The 23,135-nt window shown below is 45.2% G+C and overlaps 2 protein-coding genes across 2 annotated transcripts in view; one reads left to right on the forward strand and one right to left on the reverse strand.

Annotated features, from left to right (window-relative positions):
• Positions 1–209: 209 nt before the first annotated feature.
• On the reverse strand, positions 210–6,591 carry LOC128713717 (rhomboid-related protein 2). The gene is made up of 5 exons (XM_053808580.1): positions 6,061–6,591; positions 1,111–1,182; positions 965–1,036; positions 597–773; positions 210–533 (listed from the first exon to the last, which is right to left on the reverse strand). Exons 1-5 carry the CDS (start codon positions 6,589–6,591, stop codon positions 210–212), a joined length of 1,176 nt encoding a protein of 391 aa, XP_053664555.1.
• Positions 6,592–21,556: 14,965 nt separating this feature from the next.
• Positions 21,557–23,135, forward strand: part of LOC128711271 (probable G-protein coupled receptor Mth-like 1) — a 137,585-nt gene continuing 136,006 nt past the window's right edge. The window contains exon 1 of the mRNA XM_053806139.1: positions 21,557–22,381. Within this exon, the coding sequence (XP_053662114.1) occupies positions 21,557–22,381 (825 nt within the window). The remainder of the gene's footprint in view (positions 22,382–23,135) is intronic.

Genomic DNA, 23,135 nt, shown 5'->3' on the forward strand with positions numbered 1-23,135 from the left:
TATCACTAAGTGGTCTGCATACTGTCGTAATTCTAAGCACACCGTTCGGATGTAAGTCGAATAAACGAATCACACAGCTAGCGTCGTATATAAATATGTCATAAAAACGAGTTTTGGTCTTCCTCCAACTTACCGTACTGTACAAGTTTTGAATAGATCAATTGGGCGTTTAGAAACTTAACTTACATTGACTACCTGACACACTATGGCTAGAGGATTTGAATCACATGACTTCGGTCGAGGTTGTAGAGCACGGTAACGCCTATCCACGCCAGCAGAAGTACCGTCGCCAGGTACCGCAGTGTCCGAAACACTACGACGACTTTGGACGTGTCGGGCTCTACCTTGGACCGATAGACGACGAAACCAATCAAGAGTCCACAAACAGCACCACTGATGTGGGCTGCCACACCGATTCGTGGCTGATGGTTCCCTTTGGTAAGGCAGTGACGGATGGAGTACATGACATCGCTAATGCACAGCATCAGCACGGCAATAAGTCGATAGTACCGATAAGACAGCGTGCGAAAGTTCTACGTGGAGGGACGGAAATTCGATTAAAACGAAGACATTCTACACGAAACACTGCAACTTACCATGATGATATGTGGTATGTGGCTCATGAGTAAACAATATACCCCGGCGGAGGCGCCCACCATTAGCGTAGGCTCAAACACGGAAGCACCTAAAGCACCGGCCAGCGTACCGATAAAGTATACAAACAGCACCTTCCCATGGCCCTGTTCCGTTTCCAGTGGAAAGGCTACAAGAATCTGAAGAAAGAAAATAAACGTTTAGATTTTCGATTGGAATGACATCAAGCACTGCATGTTGCATACATTTAGGCGTTTTGTTTCTGCATTGTCGTTTTGCTACTATGTATTAAATGAAATTTCTTTTGCTTTCATTCTATGAAATATTGTACAAAGAATAAGGTGTTTCACCAAATCCTATGCATACTAACCTGTATGATGATGTTAAGCACAAGATGAACGGTTCCCATGTGTAAAAAAGTGTACGTTACAAAGCGCCAAACCTGTTACGGGAAGGTTTAAATAATTCATCATTAATCGACATCGAGATGGTGGGAATGCTCAGAAACCCGCTTACCTCATATTGCTTCACGGGTGAGAAGATGAGTTTCTGGTTGATGGCATCGTTATCGTAGGTAAAGATGGCGATCTGGGGGAGAAAAGAACCGAGAGACCGTTGTTATGAATGATTGTTATGATGATTTTCAGTGCAGAGCGTTAGACGCAACGGTTGGCTAGTCGATTTCAAGATATACTGTGGAAAACATTGTACCATTTTAAGGTGTTTGTAATTGTAATCAGATACAAATCCAATCATGTTTTTCCAAACAAAACCATTTAAGAGATTCTATCTTTATCGGGCGTTCGGTATAGATTGGACCTGTCCGCAGTGTGCCAACGCAGATCAATGGCCAAAAGCCGTTAATTTCATCGACGTGATGTGGTATAAAAATATGAGCAGAATTAACACCGACCGTCCCCGGTATGGTCATGGTGGAGGCCGGGTTGCGAGCGCATAAATCATGAAGATGTTTCAAAGGACCCAGCCAATCGCGCCAGATTGGGATCGTGAAGTTGGTGTGGTTTGATTTACGTTTACGAGCACCAGCACGTCAGTATGCTCGTAAAGGAAAGGGAACCATGAAAAAGGCACCATGCACACCCGAAACCACGAGTTTACGTATTGAATTTCTAGTGTAATCACCATACGCACCCACCGTGACGGATTGACGAAGAAGCCGGAAGGGCCATTTGTTAGAGTCGTGTTTTTACGACCATTTTAGTTTTCCTCGCACTATTTTCCCATACGCCGTAACATGATAGGAATAGGTGGAAATGAGTGAACGGTGCGTAGAAGCTCAGTGATTAAGCATAACTTTCGTTCTGAGTGAAAATACTACCGATTTGGGGTTTTGGTAAACACGATTCGGGCCGATGGGTTTGGTTTTTTCTTTGGTTCCGCCTGTACATTGAGACATTTTTCGCGGATTGACCCGAACATTCCGGGTGAGCAAGGAGACTCTTCCGGTGGGTAAGTACTGTTGGACAGTTTATACTAATTATGTGTCGAATACCTCCAATACCGTTTGACTTCGGGGTGGTGTCCGTTGGGTGCACCCACGGGCTACAGGCCGGTAACCTAAATCAGTTCCAAAGAGATTGAGTACGGTAGGGCAAGGAATTCGAAAGAACTAGAGCTGCCTGGTCCCCCGCAACACCTTGTGTGCTTTGCTGGTGCATTGCCATCTGGACAATTCTTGGACAACATGGGGACAATGTAGAAATCAGAGCAAAGCGCAATGATGGCGCAGTTTGGTGGCTTTCCTTGTTTGTTTGTGCTGAAGCCATACACACCCATCCATCGCCACGTCAGGGTTACGCGTTGAAGAACAAAGAGACATTAGCTGTTCTACTGACACAATAGTGCTCACGGTGTCCCCATCGCAACTTTACTGGCCACCGAGTCCAAAATCCTCTTTTATAATCTCTAAGCGATTTGATGCGATTGGCACAGGTTTTGTGAGGTCACGCTAGACTTTGCAAACCATTTGGAGTGCCACAATTTGACCGTTCGCTTCGTACGCCCATTGTCGGGGGCGCTTGGCAGAGTTGTCACTGGTAAGTTGTCACCGCCCGAATCAATCCGTGGTCGATGCGTGCAACGTGCTACCGTAAACAATCGATAGAGTTGTTCCCGATTTGCTACACCCGTGACCCAGTGGCAGTGGCAGTTACGAGGCGTTGGGTAAATATTGGATTTTCGCTTGCCGTTTCGTTACACCGGTTGCTGCCGGTGCGCCTTTGTTTACATTCCGCTGCACCGTGTGTAGCCGTGGCTAACTTACGGGTAGAGAGGACAACAAGGGACGAGGGGATTGCAACTGCACACACTGCACGCGGGTAGAGCAACGACCAAACCTTGCGGACGGTATGAAATGGTACGTTTGTTTGCAGCTGGTAGTTTGGAATTCGCTTCTCCTTCGCTACCAGCGTCCCAATCGAACAGATTGAACGTCTATTTTTGCGCCTTTTAGCAAGTTAGTTACGAGGCCGTTCCCTTACAAGGGATGCAGTTCTAGTCCGGCAAGGGACACTGCACGTGACAATCTCGCGGACATCATGTCATCAATCAAGTGCGATTGCTAGCAGACTCTCCACAGGCGCAGGGGGTTTGTCATTCTTTGACCAAAAATGGAACGAAATACCTGAAGAAGCATGACAGAAGGGGATGGTGGAGAGACTAGCAGCGAGGGCGATCGATCGCTCAATGCGGAGATTATGCTGCAAATGGATGCAAAAGCCTTAGGTCTGCATTTTATTGCAATTTTATTCAATCATTGTCTTTGCCAGCACCACCGGCCTATAATTATGTTTGTTGGGGTGACAGCGAGGTCGTTTTCTATGTCAGGGGTTGGCAGTGCTTGACATTAGTTTTTTTTTACACGTTTTAGGATTGTGGGAGCTTTAATTTAGAGCTTTTGTTTCCTACCTTTAGAAACCATTGTATCTGATCCACAGAGTGAAAAACTGTAGAAGGACAAAACATAAAAATAATTATATTGTTAACTTCTTCTTCAGGAGAACATTTAAAGCGACTTCTTATTAATGAAATCCAATTATAAACAAGCTGTGTCTCTTAGTAATAAACTACATGATTCATACACCATTCTAATAAAAAATCGAATACAAGTTATTTACATAATAAACCGCCTGGAGGTATGCAATGCGCATGGTAAAACTTTCCAAGGCATATCTCATTAGGAATACCGCATGATTTTTTATTTGATTTCTAAATGTTCATCTAAAAATATCTTAAACACAGCCATCGATATCAGTTCGAATGTTTGATTCGTTCAATGGATAAAAAATAAATAAATTGGCGATCCCTGCTATAGCCGATAAGGTATTGAAGGGAAATCGACATTGATGAGGTTAGGGCCGACCCAAGATGCGAAGCGCACGTGCAAGGGGATGTGTCTATGCCTTCACGAAACTGCTTGAAGTGTTTGATTCGGAAAGGGGACATTGTACATTACAGCTGTAGTCTGTAGATGATAGCAGGGGAGACGAATTGATTGAAGCCTGCCTATGAAAAGAAGCATTAGGAAAAGATGGTATCCGTAAGAAGTACTGCCCCCCTGAGATGATGGACGCTTTTTTACTTTGTGCTACTGTTGTAGAGATAAGTTTATTTTTCCACCGGATAGTCATCTCGGTAACATACCAAAATATTTACTTTATCATGTTTGCGAAATAATGCGCAAACGAAACACCCTGGACAAATATTTACAAAGCACTTTTTTGTGTATCGTTTGTTTCGGTATGCGCCATGTGCGGTTAGAATGGTTAGAATTCCCAACTGATCTTAGGCCACAGTTTCTGATGGGTAACAGAGATCTGATTTATAACGAAAATCACCTCCTAACAAAGGTGATTGTTCCCTTGGCATCGACGACGTGACCGGTGACGTGCGCCAGTGTAATCTATTCTGCTTGACTAAGCACAATGCGCATAGTGCATCCAGCCAGTGTGGCAGCGTAACAAATTAAATAAATTAATGACACTGCTTTGAATGCTGCTGGGTGCCGCTGGGAACGTAAATCTCAGCGTTAATGATGCAAGGGAAGCTGAACACTCCGCCACAGATAGCACTGATCTGGCATTCACAAGGGCAAGGTCCAATGGTATCGTTCGATTTGGATTATGTCACAGAAGGAAGTTCGGTAAATGGCAAGAAAATAGTTACTAATTGAGGCTTAGCTGCTGTGTAACGACACCAAGCCGGGAGTATGGATTGTTGTTTGTGCAGTGGCTCAGGTTCCATCGATGTGTCGATGATTCTCGTTCAAAACAAAAGCAAAACGAGCCATAATCAGTTCCCTAACGCTATAATGACTCATTTATCTTGGCTTGTTAGCGGATCCTACACAATTTATCAGCAATTCTTCCGCCTGGTGCCTGCAAGTCTAGGCTTAGGAGAAGGGTTCCTGCCAAAAACACGTAAACAGCATCCCAGTACTGCGTCAATGCCACACCCTGACTGCCTCGCCCCGGTAGCAAGGAAATTTTCACATCGATTTTTTCCCCACAGCTCTTGGAAATCCGGTTCTCTTTTTCCATCTTTAACCGAACCGAATGAAGCGTGGAATGCGTGTCCTTCTCTCGGGACACGTTTCCCGGTTTTTGTAGGTTAATGTTCTTTTTCCTCCCATTGCCAGCCCTCTTTTCCCGGGGTGTGTTGTTTCATACGCAACACAGTCCCGGCTCTGAGAAAGTGAAACCATTTGACCGGGACAGTCAGCGACAAGTGGTACGACGAGTCCACTGAACCGTGTGAAGAAAAGATTCGGGATCGAGGAAGAAGCTCAGCTTAAGGAAAATCGATAGCGCTGTAGAGGGGGAATGTTTGCTAGTACATATGTGCGAAATGTGATAAGAATGGACCGAACAGTGTGTATATTGCGTTGTCTGTTTGTGTGTCCGGTGGGCAAGACAGATGCAGGTTGATTGATTGGGCTTATTCGGAAGTTTGCTCGGAAGTGCGAAAGCTAACAAGCAAGGGTTGGACTGATGGATTTCGGTTAAAAAAAAAAACGATCCATCCGGGATATAGCCTTGTTAACAAGAGTGAAAAACCTGCTAATGGGACTGAAAAAGAGAGTTTTATCTAGATTAGGAATTGAAATTGCATACTTGTAGGCTGTTTAGCAAATAAGAGCGAAATGTATGCAATTCGCTTAACAGGTTTTCCGTTTGAATCACTCGTCAGCTCATTATTTGTATTGTAGCTTATCAGAGTTTTATTTTTAATCGATGTTGAAATCTTATCTTGAAGTTAAGCCAACAGAAAATGTGGTTCATGCCCATCATCATCACCGTAACCTTCCGCTTTGCCAAATTGGCTCCCGCTAATAAACCAATTTAACACTCAAGGAGAAACCCCATGCCTCGAACCGAGCCCCAATGGCCCCAGGGCGCAATAACACATCTGTCAAAAAATTGATTCCAAATCAAAGCCTAAACCTACCTGCAGGGCACTGACAATCAGCAGACTCCACGGTACGGTCCAAGGACAGCACTGACACAACTGGATCAGCTTGGCGGTCCTGCTTTCCGGCTGTTTCCGCTTCCGTCGGTTCACCTTTTGCAGCTTATCGACTAGTTTGGCATCGCTGTGAGAATCCTCGTTACTGGTACGGCTATCGGCGCTCGTTCCCGTTCCGGTGGAACCGACCGAACCCGACGGTGTCAGCTCACCGGTACTGCCGTCACATTGTCGTTTTCCACCGCCCCGCTCCAGATCGATGGCGAAAATGCGCGGTTTTTTCTTTTCGCGAGCACGCGTCCCCGTGCACAACTGTTCGCACTCCAGGCTGGACGTTTCGCTCCCGTCCGTACTGCTGCCGGTGGTAAGGAATGGTTCCCGTTCCGATTCCGGCTGACGGTGCCTGTCACTTTCGATCCAGGCTCGCTGACACGTTTCGGCAACGGCGTTGGTTGTGGTTTTCCCCCGATGAACTGGAACAACCTTCGCGGGAGGTTTGCGTGAGTCGGTCATGGTTTTGTTTTGTTCTGAGTTTTCTTTGGATATAGAGACGGATGTCTACTTATTGCTTTTCTCAGTCACATTGGCACTGGTTTTCTTTTAGCAAAGGCTTTGTTTACAGTAGTCACTTGGACCGTTTATGGCAACATCGCAGTAGTCTAGCAGCAGGTCCAATAGCCTACTTTGTTCACAACAGTTGGGACAGGTGATTATCCGCAACCGATAAGGTCTTCACAGGGCTAAATATCGTTGAGCTGATAAGAAATGCAAGAAGCACACTTTTTTATTGAAACCTTTGAAATAAATGCGACGCTGTCTTGTAAGCTCTATCAAGGATCGTACATGCCTCCTTTCCTATCTAGAAAGGAAGACTGCTCAGTTCCGGGGAAGATTTAACGATTTTTTTTACATTTCCTCCAGGGTATGCTCGAGGACGTACAGTAACCCCTTTTATGACATCTACGAATGTGCGACAAGCCGAGTCACAAGTTCGTCTACTTCTGCTATATTGTGACTGGGTGGTCACACAGATGGGTCAGCACGCCCGGGACAAATCGCATGCTTTATTGCCTATAGATTCCAATCCACGAGATAACCTCTGGTAACATGACGGAGTTTGGCGAAGAACACATCAGAAGGCGCTTTGTCGTGTTGCCGGTTATTCCGTCGTTCCAGTTGCATGACATTGGCGGCACACGTTTGTTCAGTTTTTTGCTTTGCTTTTCATGTTGTCAATCCTGAAAATTGATAAGAAAATAAAAAAAAGAATGTGATTTGGACGTACTTTAGCTCAGCTGATACTTATTATTTATGTACGTGGCGAACTTGACAAGGGGGTGTGTGATGTTTCTTTTAAACATTTTACAAAGATCGCTGCCCTGTAACGAACACACCCGAAATAATCTCTTTTCCAGTCTCCTAATTTATCTGGCGTAAAATAATTAATTAATACTATCCCCTTGGGGAGTTTTTTTTGTGTCTTTAAAACATACACCGCCTAATGTTTATACAAGCTGCACTAATGACACAAACCAGTTCCCAGCGTTCCCGGTGTTTGCTGACAGTTCGGTTCCCTTTCCCAACTATTGCGTTTGGGTTTGCTGCTTTCAATTATAATAACATTCTCACCGTACGCACGCCGGAACACGCACTGGAACATTGGGATCACATCGGCTGCGAAGATAATCAATTACGGTCAACTGCTTCGTGCCGATAGAGCCGAAACAGATGCGTCCCGAACGGTGGCAGAAAAGGGCATCTCAGTGGCGGCAGATGACTTAAATTGAATGTTTACCGACACCTTTGGGATGCGGCTAATGGGTCTTCAGGATCTGCCGGTTTTGTCATCGGTTTCAAGCTTTAAAAACAAGACTTCACATCTTCGACATCTGATCGTTCGAGCCAGAGATCCGTTGCATTCTTGCCAGTGTCGTCGATCACGATCGCTTCCATTCTAGTGCCCAGCATTTTTTTTCCAAGTGGAGGGGGATTATTTATAGAACTTTCATTAGTGTGCTTAAGCACGATAGATATTTCTGTGTCTTTGGAGGCCATTAAACGGAACGGTCTCGGTCTCTTGTTGGAGTGCCGTCACTACTTACAGTGACGTTTCGACCGATCGTCATCATGCGCCGGGGGCCCACTGAGTCGATTGACAGATGATCTACATTTCTGCGGTTTTTGTTGTGTGGTATATCTTTAAGGTAGAAGGTGGAGATAGTGAAAAAAAAGCAAAACCAACCGCCCGGAATATTTCATAATGCAGGCAGCAAACTAACAAGCTGTCGCCATAGTTTGTTGCGGTTTGGCAGCACCAAATGGAGGTCGCAAACGCACCTGTCTATTGGGATGAATTTATTTTCAATCTTCATACGATCTCTTCAACCCCGGGGATGATGTAAAGACGGTTGCGCGGGAGAAACCTTACAGCTCACTTATGGCGTGTCGCAAATGGCGAGAGAAAAAAATGAGAGTTTTGTTTAAGGACATTCCGTGCCTTGGGCACCAAAATTTGTCAATCGCAAGGGAAAAAGTATTTTGTTTTCGTCCAAAACCACAAATGAACCCCACCAATTGCGTACGGCTCGGGAGGGAAACCGCACGAACACGCAATTGGTTTGAGGGCAAATGGCTAAACGGAGGTTATTTCGGCAAAACTGACCATTAACTTAACTTTGTACCCAACAAGTTGACAAATGCTGCGTCGCCTTTTGGACGATGGAAATAATTGTTGCAGAGTGCCATTTTAAATGGGGGTTTGTAAAAAAACACAGCTCGGTGTGACGGATCGTGGTAATTGTTGACAGTCGGACATAGTAATTTGCCGTTGAGAAGACAATCGGTTGTATTTGCAAGGTTACGGGAAGCGTAGCGTGCGAGGCGCGTGTCAATCGATTCGGTTCGAGTTCCGTATCGATGGAGCACGCAAAAATCTCTTCAATGTCATTACAAGTGGCACGAGTTGGGTCCGATTCCGTGCATGGGAAATCCCCAAATTTGCACTTGCCTGGCAGACTGTATTTCGCATCGAAAGCAAATAACACAGGGTTATCAAGATTAACGTCGATAATGGACGCGCTCCATGAGATAATCTCGGAACAAAGTCTTTGTGCTGGTCGCCAGCGTCATCACTATCAGTGGATTTTGACGAGCAAGATTAAATAATGAAATCGCACACCAAATGGCTTTAAAGCAGACATAACGACGTTGGAAACCACTGTCTGAATACCGACACAGAGCTGTTGATTCTAATCATTCGTGCCGTAAGAAGTGGAAAACATTCGATTTCACCTGCGATACCTGCTTTGTTTGTTTATCAAACCATAGTCCAATAAAACGGCAACGGTCCAAGCAATCCAAACAATTGATGATTGTCGATGTGAAGTAGATTTGAGCAAACCCGATAGGGATCGATGTGAAAGATTTGCGCATCGGGAGGCGTTCTATTTTCGGTTCATTTCGCCAGTGTTGGTAGATATGGTTGTACATATCCTATCGAAATGTTGGGTATGATTTATTAGCGTTTTGAAGCAGCTCTTGAAACGCCACGATGCACTGTTTTACCGGTGCAAGATTGTGCAAGATGCTTGGGACTGTTTAAAATACGATTTAGGAAAGGACAAGTTTCAGTTTCGCACAAATCACTAAACAGCAGAGCACGCTCCATCTCACCTAGGATACAATGTGATGCATTTCCAATCGAATCGTTTGCGTTGAACCGATCTGGCAATGTACGCTTCACCCCACTCTCAATACAACACGCAAAAACTCACAACAGGGCAACCCACAGAACATAACACGAAACAACGAACACCACGAAAAACAAAAAAATCACTTCCACTTGAAATCACCTTTTTCGTGTGTAAATTTTTTCGCAGCTTAGCTTTCGCGCCGTTTTTCACTATCGCACCAGACGAGCGCGATGCATGCGTCACTGCTGGGAGTCGAACGACGGGTTACAGCACGGAGCACGGGCACTTGCACGCACGCGGTCCACGATTCGGTGTGTCCGCGGGCAACAAACATGCTCCAAGCGGTGCTTCTCTAATGCGCTGCTGATAATCGCTCGTCCATGCTAGAACAGCGACCGGAATAGACTGACGGCCATGCCGCGGCGGTAAACTAGCAGCGGGTCGATGCGATGTAGACTAAGAGTTCGCACCCGTCGCCACCGGTTGCTTGGAGCCGTACGCAGCGCCCTCACGCTGTTTCCGGCAAATCAGTGCTCGATCGTATTGATCAAATAGCAGGGGTTTTCGTTTGCGATTGCGTAGAGTTTGATGACGTTCATTACAGGATTGACAGTTTTAAGATAATTGTTGAAATGTTTATTGAATATTTATGTTATATAGTAGAGATATTTAGTGAATACTTTTGTAGGAAATTTCATCAAATCAAAGGTGAAAATATGAGCTTTAGATATAAGTGTACCTTAACCTAGATTGAAGGCTTACCGAGATTCTTTGGCTTAGTTTGTGTCTTGTCCAGATAAGATACCACTCACGGCCTTCAAGGACCGTCTACACATCTTTCGCCACTAATGTAAACTATAGATTATTTGTTTGCGTTAAATAAAATGACAAACGGTCAACCATTTGGCTTCTAAATTCTTAATTATTTCTTTCTTTACCCGAGTGCTTCACGCTGCTCACATCGAAAAACCCTGCAAAAGTGGATGTGTGACGCATGCGATCAGTGGCGCTACGATTTTTTTAAGTTTTTGGAAAAATTCTGAGGATCTTAACGTTCAAATCAGTTTTTTTTGGGAGGAGGTTGAGTTCATCCAGAGAACTCAAATTGGTTGAGCTATCGTTGCTAATATTTCCTTGGGAGTTCCACATTTTATTGCACAATTTTTAAATCTTCGTTTTTGGACAAAAACCTCCGTTTTAAGGCTCGATCTGTAATAGTTTAGCAGAAGGCATATTCTTCAAGGAAAAAATCTTCATTTTTGTTTTTTTCTGGACATGATTCCCCCAAAAAATTGCTTTGACAGCTGTGCAGTATCATACAATTAAATGGACCGCACCACACGACATAACAAACATTTGTCACACTGTGTAACTCCCGCCGCACGGTCACAAATATGGCAAACCTTACGACGGCTGGTGAAGCCGGTTTTCCCACGAGCGCGTTCAGCAAGCGTTTCCGCGTACGCAGCGCTCCGGGTGGATGCATTTTTAGAAGACGCGTTTGCCGGTACCGATGTGCAGTTGGGTACCGGTTCCCGGTTCTAACATCCCGCACGCACCACATCGAAAAACGGTTCTTTCGTTTGGGTTAAAAATATATACGTTCGAATTCTTCGGACGATGACACGCCTGCAGCTGGGTGTAATTAACGTGGTTCGTGGGTAGTTGCATGCCAAAACCCTTTTCCTGTGGGTAACACCGTTTTTGGGAGGGAAGCGGGCTGGCCGAGGTTGGCAAATGGCACCGTCAGTTAGCGTAGAACCCTCGGGACCAGGGAGCGTCCACAAGGGAGACGATTTCCCGTATCGCTTGGTGACACTTGTTTCGGCCCAGAAGTTGTGCTGAAACTTGCCCGGGAGTTCCACGAACGGCCAGAATCGGACGAGCCGGAAATGTGACGTGGGCGATCATCGTGGGAGATTACGAGTGTGTTTTGACTTAACGGGGTGTTGGATAGTATCGCTACGGATGGGCAGTGGCGTTTTGCATTCTGACGTTGTGAAAGTGTTGAACGAGCGGTTCTATATCAAGTGCAGCTGCCTAGCTCGTGAAGCAAGTTTTGTACAGAGTTTAGGTGCTATTAAGTTTCCGTTGGAAGTCTTTTTAGGAATGGAATGGACGGTTGGAGGAATGCAGTCGTTTACGTAATAGGAGTTTGCAGAGACATTGTTTATCGCGGGGATGAGTAATATACGTTTAAACTCCACTATGATTCATCCAGTTGAATTCCCCATCACAATGGATTGCACAGATCACAATCTTTTAATCGTTCCAACAGCTTCAACGAACAGCTCCAGTTGGAAGAAATTCCAACATCTTCCACCCTGTCGCATAAATTCCCACCACGATCAATGTCAACGACGGTGCTGGATTAGGCAAATCTCCACCCGATATAATGCGAACGAGCTGCTACTAATTTATCGCTTTCTGGTTCCGATCGTACCGGACTCCTCTCAACCTTCCGTCCCTAGTACATGGCGGCAGGAAGTAAATAAAACAGTAAGCTCATTCGTTTGTAGATCCCCTTTTTTGGAAGTGTGTTGGCAAGCGTTAGGCGCTCGGATGTTTATATTTGGCAGTTTTTTCGGTTATTAATTACCACACCAACTTTAGGTAGACTAGGCCTCAGGCTAAGCGCCAACTCGCTTGACTCAGCTGGTGATGAGATGTGGAACTGTCCTGAAGCAATTGCTGCTTGGTAGTCACCGTGCGTAACCCTGCGACAACCGATTAAGTATTCCATTCCGAACGTACCGTCTACCTCCGATTATATGTGTGTCTGTTTGACTGTTCGCAGGTGATCGTTGTGTTCTCCCAAGATGGAACGAAAAAATCGGCAAGAGGAGCACCAAGCACGTTCCCTTGCGATTGCTTTAGGCGCCGCAAACTCCCCAGCGCGGGAGTGTTAAACGGATATACAGGGGGTTTAGTATCCCGGTATCAAAACGGAAATGCACGGTACGTCAAATTCGTGAATTTATTGTTGTTATCGTTGTTAAGTTTGCTTAACAATCGCTTGCAGTATGTGCTGGGATGTATTGACAATGTCGCACCGATCCGAAGTCGGATCGAAAGCCATTCAATGGCACAGGGTGTAATTAACGATTCGTGACACGAATTCCACCCCCCAGACTGTGCATATTGTGGGGTTTGTTTTTGCGTCTCTCCAACGGCACAAAAATGCGTCATCTGCATGATGCGTGATCAACCAGTAAATGGCTCCATTGTACATCAGCTATACTTTGTCATTTTTGAGCTGCTTAATAGCTTCCCCTATCCCCATTGTACCAGAACACTTCAATCGAGCGTGCCGTATGGGATCCCCTGGGATCGTTTAGGATATTGTTGTTTTTCTTCCGTGGAAGCACCGCTGTGAAGTAAACTTCACCAGGAAGCAAAACCTAAACATCATAACGAAATCAATAAAATATTATGATCTCTTCATGCGTTCGGGAGCGGTTATTCATTTGCCCTTCCGCCCAAAATGAATTGGTGTGATGCAACGCGAGTGAGAAAATGGGACAAAATAAATGGTTTTTGGTTTCATCAATCTTCACACAACGTGCACGTGACTTCTGGGAGCCGGGAGTTGACAACTCCAATGGCTTGAAGTACGACTTGGTGTGGTCACCGTTGGTGTCTTCTTCGGCTAGCCCGGGACCGGGATTTGGGATTATGGGAGGAGTTTTTTTTTCACTGGGAGATGAGTGGCACGTGCCGCGACATTATGACGACACTGTGGTTGAGCCGTGGCGACTGTGGGTCTCGCACGGTTTCTACTTGTAAAGATGAAAGCAAAAATATGTTCCTGATGCTAATGTGCCTGTAAGTTTTTGTTGCATTCTTACACGGAATTTTCTGTTAAAACTGTTGTCTCTCGGTGATTGATGGATTGTTAGTGGTAATCTGCATTGTAACATGTCAACCTGGCGTTGGCTTATGACAATTAATCAAGTGGACATGCTGTTTGGATGAGTTCCAGATTGATCGCTCAAAATTAAATCCAAACTTGGGGTCCTTTTCAATTCTTGAAAATTTGAACTTACAGAACTTATAAATAACATTGAAATCTGACAAGTTTAGTACATTTTCATGCCACCAGATATTTATGAACGGAGCGTACTGGTGAATTCCCAACTCAAGCTGAAACACTCGGCAATAAATATTGGACGTGGGAGTAGCAAACACAAACAAACATGCTCAGGAAAATCTCTCCAACAATAAAGACGATCCCGATTGAACACACTCCGGGAATGCAGCAACACCAAAAAAAAAAACCGGCAAAAAACCTCATCATAACAAGCACACCGGGCGATTGGTTTAATTTTAGAACACTTGTTTGCCCATTAAGAAAACTTTCCCTTTCGCTGCGCAAGAAACGGAAGCAAAATGCTGCTTTCCGCATTCTTCTGCGGTGAAGAACGGAATGAAGATTTGTTTACAGAAGGGATGCTTACCGGGGGAAGTTGTTGCCTTCATTCACCTGTTTCGATGCACTGCCTTTCTGATGAATTTCATTTATTTATTGACGGAATCTAATCCCACTGAGCAAACCACTGAACCCTTGCACAAATTCATCTTTGCAGCACACTTCCACACCGTCACTGATAACGCGAGCTGTCCGGAAAGACGGGCGAACCGAAACTGCCAGCGCGAGCGAAGGACGGCATCGATGTGATGCTGCGACCCGTGTTGCCTACCATTCAGGCGCGCGCGTACTCCCTAGCTCGAGCAATGAATGAAAGCGTACGCATTGCATGTTCGGTGCGTAGTTACCATGGTAACGAGTGCCGGTGAGCACGATGTGAGACGTGAAGGCAAGTGAGTAGTAACAGCGGCACGTTGAGCGTGAGGCATGGGAAGGAGTGTTTTTTAAAGCACGGTCCGACATTTCGCACGGTGTTCCGTTGGATGACGCACTGCTTTCCAAGGGACGATTGTTCTCTCGCCCTCTCCGATGATGCTTTGATGTGTAGAATTATTTTATTACCATTCTGCACCCAGCTGCTGTAACACCGCGCTAGATTCCAGGACCTGCCGTCGACTGCACCCTCCCAATTTAGTGTTGCTTATCGTGTGTCCCGGTGTGTCAATTTGGTGTGGCGGCTGCGTAAACGAGAATCTAGTTGGACGATTTTTTTAAGGGGAGCAGTGTGCGTTAGTTTGTGCCGCACCACGATAAGGACGATGGGCCGGGGTTTGCAAACAATGGTGCAACAACAAAGTTTGACGTTCGACCCAGCACTAAGGGGCAGAGGTTAGGTTGTTGCACTCGCGACGAACAAATGAGCCGCGAGCAATGCACTTCCGATGGTGCAGATCTCCCTCGTGCAGGGTGGATTTTTACGCTGTGATACACGGTACAGGACAATTCCGGCCGTCGATTGAATGTGTAATTGAGTTACCTCTTTGGAACGTAAATTTCATCTGCTGTTGGCGTGATTGTGCGCCAACTCCTAAGTGGGTTTTTTTTCTTTCCGATAAAAAAGGGGGAAAGAAATTTTGAATCGATACTTCAGCGTGTTGATTGTGTGGCGTTAGCATGGTGCAGCATATTGTGCATCGTTAAAGCACTACCGTCTGAGTGGGTTGTGCGTACCTTTTCCCTTTCATTTGTCACCGGTGTAATCGTTTGCCTCTGGGAGAATTCGTGACCGAATATGAATTATTTGTCCTGGGAAACGACACCGATTCGTGTAGGAAAGTCTTGAAATGTGTGCAGCGGGAAAACGGACCGATAAACACGTTTGCCCTGTTTACCATGTGCTCGTAAACCTAAGAAAAGGGGGAAATATCTACGCAAACTACATGAAGCAAGTTCTTTTCGGGAGGACCCGAGTTGCACAACCGATTTGTAATTAACTTTATAGCGATAATGTAAACCGTTCCGGCGTCAGCTTGTGTTAATGAGTATGCGTTCGAATGAGTGGCACAAAGGAGGAAGATGTTGACGAAACAGGACATTTTGGGCGATGGTATGGTGAACTTTACAGCTAATAGGTAAAGTAATAGGAACAATTTACGAGCAGCAGCGTTTGTGAAGCGACACATCGAAGGGGTCTCTGTGATGGAGTATGAAAATAAGATAGAGGAATATCACAAGTTTGCAAGATTACTAAATTAGTTAGTGTCAAAATACTATATAAAATGCGTAAATAATATATATATTTTTTTAATGTTCAAAACATCATAATTTTTTTGTTGTTATTCATCTTTAACTAATAATGTATTATGTAATATAACTATGAAATTGTAAGGAGTTGTGTAAGTTTAGCATCTTTTATTTTTACAATTTGTCATCATGACTTTTGTACATTGTATTACACGGGAATAATAACAACGCCTTTTGTAACGTTATGCGTTACCGTTCGATGTTACGCGATTGTATAGAACATCACCCATCTAGGATGCAAGTTCTTGTGTGGAAGTTTTGGGGGAGAAATATGGGTTAAACACAGGGTGGTTGTGAGGCAAAAATCGGTGAGTATAACAGCGAGAGTGTGATACAATTTGAGGTTAACGTACGTTTGGGTAATTTAAGGTATTGGAATAAAAAAACTCAACAAAGGCGTATCTATGTTGAAAACATGTGCATGAATAAAAACAATCTGTTAATAGAATGGAAAGAGTTTTATCTGGTGTTTGAGTTCATTTTTGAGCAAGTAAATATATTATACAGATTATATGTTCATTCTGAAACTCATTCCACTAACTAATTTGAAGAGTAAGGATCTGAAAGAATGTGAGAAACATGTTTTCAATTCAAAATAACGAACTACAATTCCCGCGGTTTGCTTTACTCACCGAGAGCGGGAGTCGGCTGCACGCACACTGCTAAAGAACGGTTGTAAACAAGCCGGCAAAGCGGGAGAAAGCTGTGTGCGTGTAATGGCATTCCCAGGGAGCGAAATTTGCACGAAGCGAAAGATTGTCTCAATTTGGGCTCAACAATGGGTATAACAGCAGGATTGTAGAGTTAATAGAGCGGGTGTTAGAAGAAGAAGGAAGAAAAGGGCAAGTAGCCGTGCGGGTGCCTGACTCTCTTTCTCTCAATGCTCATTCTCTCGCGATAGCGGTCTCGTACAACGACTGCGCTTCAACCACAGCTGTTTTCGGATTTGAATAGAAACGCACTATGCAACATTTTTTTATTTATTTCATGCACATTTCCCAGTACATAAATTGTAGTTTTAATTTTATTTATCATAGACACAGCATTATAATCCTCACTGCACTCTGTAACTGCTTTTTTAACCGGTTGCTTGGGCTATCCACGTGTAGAATTTGTGCCTCCTTGCGCTGGAAGAATATTTAGCCGTCCTGGTAGTAGCAACATTTTGCACCACTTTCCTGTTTTAAGCACTTTTAACGCAACAAAACACTATGCACTTCATGCACGCACACAACCATCGCCGCGACTTTTGCCGGCAAGTGTCAAAAACGGTTTGTTTACCACAGCGCTGCAGTAGTGTGCGTGTGTTGTCTGTCGAGCTAGCATGAGCGGGCTGTGCGATCGCTGTGCGTTAGCTTCAGTTTCAGTCGCTTTCTTGTTTTTCTTGCGTTCGCACATGGCAAGCGGGAGCCGTCGTTCGAATTTATTTCCATTCCGGACACAACGGCGGTATTTCGCGCGCGCGTGTACCGTGAAAAGCAGTTGCGTGTGAAAGATTGCTGCAGTTTCTGGCAGGCCGCGTGAAGACAAAAAAAAACGAAGGGAGAAAACTGAGCAGTGCCTCAGCGCGTTCCAGTGCAGTTGTTTTGTGGGGTGCATTGTGCAAGGTGAAAAAGGTGCTAGGATCGGCAAACACCGTACAGAAGGAAGCTGTCGAAAGGTGCGTGCGTGAGTGTTTGTTGTTTTCTTTCCGCTTTCCCGGCACTTGATTTTTGCAGCAATTCGGCAAAAACGGTGCTGTCACACTTTCACTGGCAAACGAGCCAACGAGCGTAAAGCATTTTTAATGTGAATAATAGAAGTGATACGAAGCACGGTGACACATTGCGTGATTCGAGACCAATCTTAGCCGGGTTTTGCGTTTTCTCTTGGCTGGTGAGCATCAGCCATCAGGTGAATTGTTGTTCTGCTGTTTGCTGCAAACAAAAGATCTAGTTCGGTCGCACCGCTGCGGAATACGCAATTGGGAAAGTGTTGTACTGTGAGTGAAAGAGATGTCTCCGGCACACCTGTAGCGGCCGAATGCATCCGAAAGACGGCGAGAATGAGATGGCGCGTAGCGTCTAAACAATTCTTCGAAGCGAATGATCAGTTGGAACGGATCAGTTCTGTTTCTTCGCTCGAAAGGGAATGGGCCAGTCCTGGGAAAGGTATTTCTCCATTACCACCGTAGCGTCCCCGGCGCTCCCCCGTTACATGCACCCCATCGACTCGCCGGGTTGGTTTTTGTTTTTACGCTTTTATGTGCGTCTCGTCCGTCGTTCCTTGTGGCGAGCCGATTGTTCTGAGACGCATGTTAATCTCCGCTCCCGATGTTCTCCCATCCACAGCCCGTCTGCAGTGTTTTTAGTGGGCAGAATGCGGGTTGCAGACCCAGAACGGGTTGAAAATAGCGCTGAAGATGAAGAAATCTAGTAATCGAGGCGCGTGTAAAAGATCACATTACTCACCAAGCAAAGAGAGATAGATCGGATCGAACCTATTTCCATGAAGAATGTAGCACACGGGTACAGGTGTGTGCGTGACGGGGTTAAGAACAATGTAAGGGCCAAAGAGCGATCAAGCAGAAGGATGATATTACACAATTTTGTGGTGAATAATTAGATTCCATTTCGTTCCACTTCATAAAAACACTCTCTTCTATGATGATGGTGATGCTGATGATGGGTAAATTAGTCATCAAGAATAGAAGCATACACACACACACACACACACACATTAGCACGATCATAATGATCTTTGCCATGCAATTACACAATCAGAAGGAAAGAAGCGATCGGAAGATGGATGCGTTCTATTTGTGCGCGTGAATGGCCGTTCTTCTTCGGCGCACGATTAATCTACCACACTAGAAACGAGATAAGAGCCGGATTCGCTGTCTGATGGACAGGTTTAACCTCACACGCATTTTGCGCACACAAGTGTGTGTCTGTTTCGAGTGAACTTTATTAGTAACGCACCCGCGTGACAGTTTGCATTAGTAATTAGTGTGTTGGTGGCGCACCGGTAGACATGTGGCGTGGTGTGTGAAACAAAACGTGAACAGACGTTGTGTACAGTTCCCACACGGCACGGGGCCACTGTTTGGTTTCCTTCCACAAGCACGATTGAACCTGTTTCGATCGACGCGCCACGGTGGGTAAAGGTTGTATCGGTTCTTATCAAAAAACCGGTTTTAACCGCAGTCGAGAGTGAACCGGGTGGCTTGACGTTTTTGTGCGGTGGAACTACGGTGATTCGATCCGATTTAATGATCGCTAACGATCGCTCATCCTTTTGCTTCGTGCTGGTGTGATTGCGTCGCCATGATCGGCTTTTCCGTTCTGATGATGAGATTCTTTCACATGATCGCTCGCTCCGACACTCTGGGTTTTGAATATTCCGTTCCCTATCACTCTGATGCCGGCCGGCCATCCTTCCAAAGATTCGGAACACCCTGCCGCGCATGTATCGGGATGGGATATGGACGAAAATTGGTTTCTTACGTTTATTGCCTCCTAATGGACGAGGCATGTTGGGAAAGATCATAATAACGTGCCTTGCTTGGAGACGTTTTGTATTTTCCCGGCGCGCTCCGGTGTTGGTCTGTTATTATGAGTATTTATCCTTTAGCTGGTAGTTCTTTCTAACCGGTCAGCCTTTTTGGTCAGTGTTTGTCAAAGCTTAATGTACGTTAAACACTGTGTTTTTTTTACGAATCTGCATTCGTTTTAAGTTGGGTGATAAAGTAAACATGCTTATCGGGGATTGGGAAAATAAAATTATTCTCGCATGATAAACTGCAATTTTGCGTCCATCAATTTATGCAAGCATTGTTTGAGATATCAGGTAATTTGTTTGCAAAATCCACACTTATGGAAAACTGATCATTTTTGGTATGTGAATAATAATTAAAGCTTTTAAGATAGTCATATCTGACCTGCCAACTTGTTTGTAGTTCACAAACTTGTTAAAGAATGATATTTGGGGTGGGAAAAAGAATTCATTATTTTTCCGGTAAATATCGGTAGCTAACGATTTAGAAATCGTTCTCCTGCATCGATCAGGAGTTCACGATCGTCCATAAAACATTTTTAAACCATTTGCGCAAATTGGATTCCACAAGACGCTCAATACTTCAGAATTCCACATACTTCAGTTGCGACTCGTAGGAACTAAGGAAGTTTGGTTCAGAAGTTTTAATGCATCCATCAAATATCCCTGACCTTCTATCAAGCAAATATGGCCTTTTTTCACATAGCAAAACTTCCTCAAAGGCCAGAAATTCGGACCAAGAGAGGATTCTTTGAACAAAGCTACCTACAAAATGGCAACAAATTACTCAACAAAATGGTGCATTTTCTGGCCTGAATCGGATATGTTAAACAACGTTATTTGACAGAATAGACGCTTGTAATATCAAGTAATCGTCTAAATCGATACTTACCCCACTAGGAACTTAATGCACGCGTTTACTTAAACCACATTTATGGTGCATTCATGCGGTTGCATATCATGCATTTCGTGCACCATCTTGTGATGTGTGCTAATTACAAAGCGATGCACACAAAACGGATGCCAACACACAGCACCGCGAAAACCCCGGGCCGAGCATTTGGAGGGAGAAGAAGTGATGCGGCCTGTTGTCGCACGGAACACGCGTACGTGCACTCGAACGATTGCCGGCCATTCGGTCCGGATCACAAAATCGCGTCGTCACACCGACGGGTGTGCACATGGGGGGTCCAGTGCAACGCGAACGCGTGCTAAATACGTGCGTTGTGGTTTGAGTTTGTGACACATCAGCGCTGGTCCGGGCCGAACCGTACTTGCACTCTCTTAGAAGTCAAGAAAGCGTGCCAATTGTTGCATTAGACAAACTTTTCATCTTCTCTTTCTTTTTCAGGGGAATTCCTTTTAATCAACCGCCATACGCAGTACCATCGTTGCTTAGTTTTCCTAAGGTGCCTAAGTACATCGCAACCATTTGCCAGAGATAAAACGCGCCTTACTGTATGACTCACACCCGCACTGGGTGGTGTGGGGGGGAAAGTCGCGAATTCTCAACCTGGGAAAACGAGTGAAAAGTGTAGCATAAGAGCGATTTAGTAGCAAGCCGATGGACGAGTAAGTCGATCACGCACACACAACGCATAGCGGAAAAATCCCAAGAGAGAAAACATCAACAGTGAATAGAAGTGCCTGCAGAAGAATCGCCCGGCACATGAAGAGGAGTAGAGATGTGTGTGGCTTATGATGATGATCTACCGTAGAGTGTCATGTTCGTGTGCGTTTGTGTTTGTGCTGTATTGTCGCGATACCCGTCCGGTTTTTCCCGTCAATCTGTGTCACGCGAGTAGAATGTGAAGTGAAAAGCCTCGTATTCAGTGGCGGTGCACAAAAAAAGAAGGAAATCTTTAAAAAAGATATAACAAGAAAAGCGAAGATCGCCAACTCCCCGTTTTCAAGGGTGGTAGGAGAGAGTGCAGTGTTGGTTTTTGTGATATTGTGTGATTCTTTCCGTAGGAGTGTGGCAGCAGGAGAAAAGTCGCGAAACGTTAGCGAAAGAAGTGAGGTGCAGGAAACTGGGTTGCCTTGGCCCTCGGTGGAGAAGAAAAACAAGCATTGACCAAAAATGAGCAGCCTACTTTCGTTGGTGTTGTTCGGGTTAGTCCTGCTGGCTGTTCCCGGGTTTGCCGGCACACGTCCACAGGAGGTCCGGATCAACAAATGTTGCCGGTTGGGCGAGTTTTACAACGTGACCGAGCGGCAGTGTGTGGCGGGTGGTATCGCCAAATGGGTACCGCGCATCTTCCTACCGGCGAAGGGTCAGCTATACAAGGATCTCGGATCGGCACCACCGTTCATGAAGTTTACCGAGCAACAGCAACCGGAAACATGTCCCCGGCCGACCGTGTACGAAGTCGATTTGGTCACGCTGATGGGCAATGGATCGCTGTTTCTGAACCAGAAGCATGTGCTGGTCCCCGTGCCGGACTATTGCATCGATGAGAAGGTCGCGCTGGTATGTCCGGAACGGCCAACGGATTTGTTCGGAGCGGGAACTGATGGGGGTAAAGGTGGTCAGATGGATTCGCTGCAAGCGCCGGAAAAGACGAGCATTGTGTTGAGATGCTGTGGTTCAAACTTCGCCTACGATCGAGGCAACCGAACGTGCTCCAAACTACCCCGGGGCCATGAGCTGTTTGACTCTCGGATCGTAAACTCACCGTACGTGGAGCTGAGCTATGGTTTTCCGGCCTGCAAGGAGCATGCGATTGCTGGGGCATTTGAAGAATCGCGACTCCAGGAACAAACCGGCTCGGTAACGATCGATTCCGGGAAGATTTTCGCTTCCGGAGAGTTCTGTCTGGAGCACGTCCGGGAGGACGATCGTACGGTGTACGTGTTCACCTGTTCCGAGCACTTCCAGCCGGCCTCGGTACCCATCGCTAAGCAGGTAAGAGAAAATCAACAAACTAAATCAAAGTCACTAGCTGTAAGCGATAACATTACATTCTGGGCAAATCCAATTCCTATTTCTAACACCCCACCCCACATATTTAAGATGCACAAAGGGGAGGGTGTTAAATTTTCCGCATCATCACCATCACCCTTCGGGCGAAACGTCACCCTTAAGTTCATTCGTCCCCTGTTTTTACCATAATAAATCGTCATCTCCGATCACCTCCTCAAAGCTTATCAAACTGGAATCGAGTAGCCTGTAGATACAATCTCGCCTGAGGAATGATTTCCCTGCAGTATCAAATCGGTAGCATAAAACTCGCCAGCTTGGATGAGTCGGCAATTGTGGCATAAACTCCACTCGATGGTGATGACGATGATGATGGTGATGATTTTAATAACATTCGCAATATTGTTTTCGAGTTTTTATTTCCCTCCGGCTTCCGCCGGGGAAAAATCTTTGATGAGAATGCAATAAAAGGACGGATTTGATGGTTTGGGACGAACTTTGTTCTGCAACTGGTAGTAGTTGTGCAAACAAAAGTTGTGAAAAGTAAATGGTACTTTTGGGGATGGAATTAGTTTCACTGTGGTTTACTGATGCTGAATAGTCAGAGTTTGATTCATTTGCGTTTTATTCTGAACCAAAATTATTTTTATATACGTTGGCCGAATAGAAAGGGATTGCAAAAAAAAGAGGAAATCTATTAGAACTATCGAAATTATTGAAAGAAGTACACAGAAACTTG

This window comes from Anopheles marshallii, chromosome 3 (genome assembly GCF_943734725.1).
Source record: "Anopheles marshallii chromosome 3, idAnoMarsDA_429_01, whole genome shotgun sequence".
In the NCBI taxonomy this organism is placed as follows: Eukaryota; Metazoa; Arthropoda; class Insecta; order Diptera; family Culicidae; genus Anopheles; species Anopheles marshallii.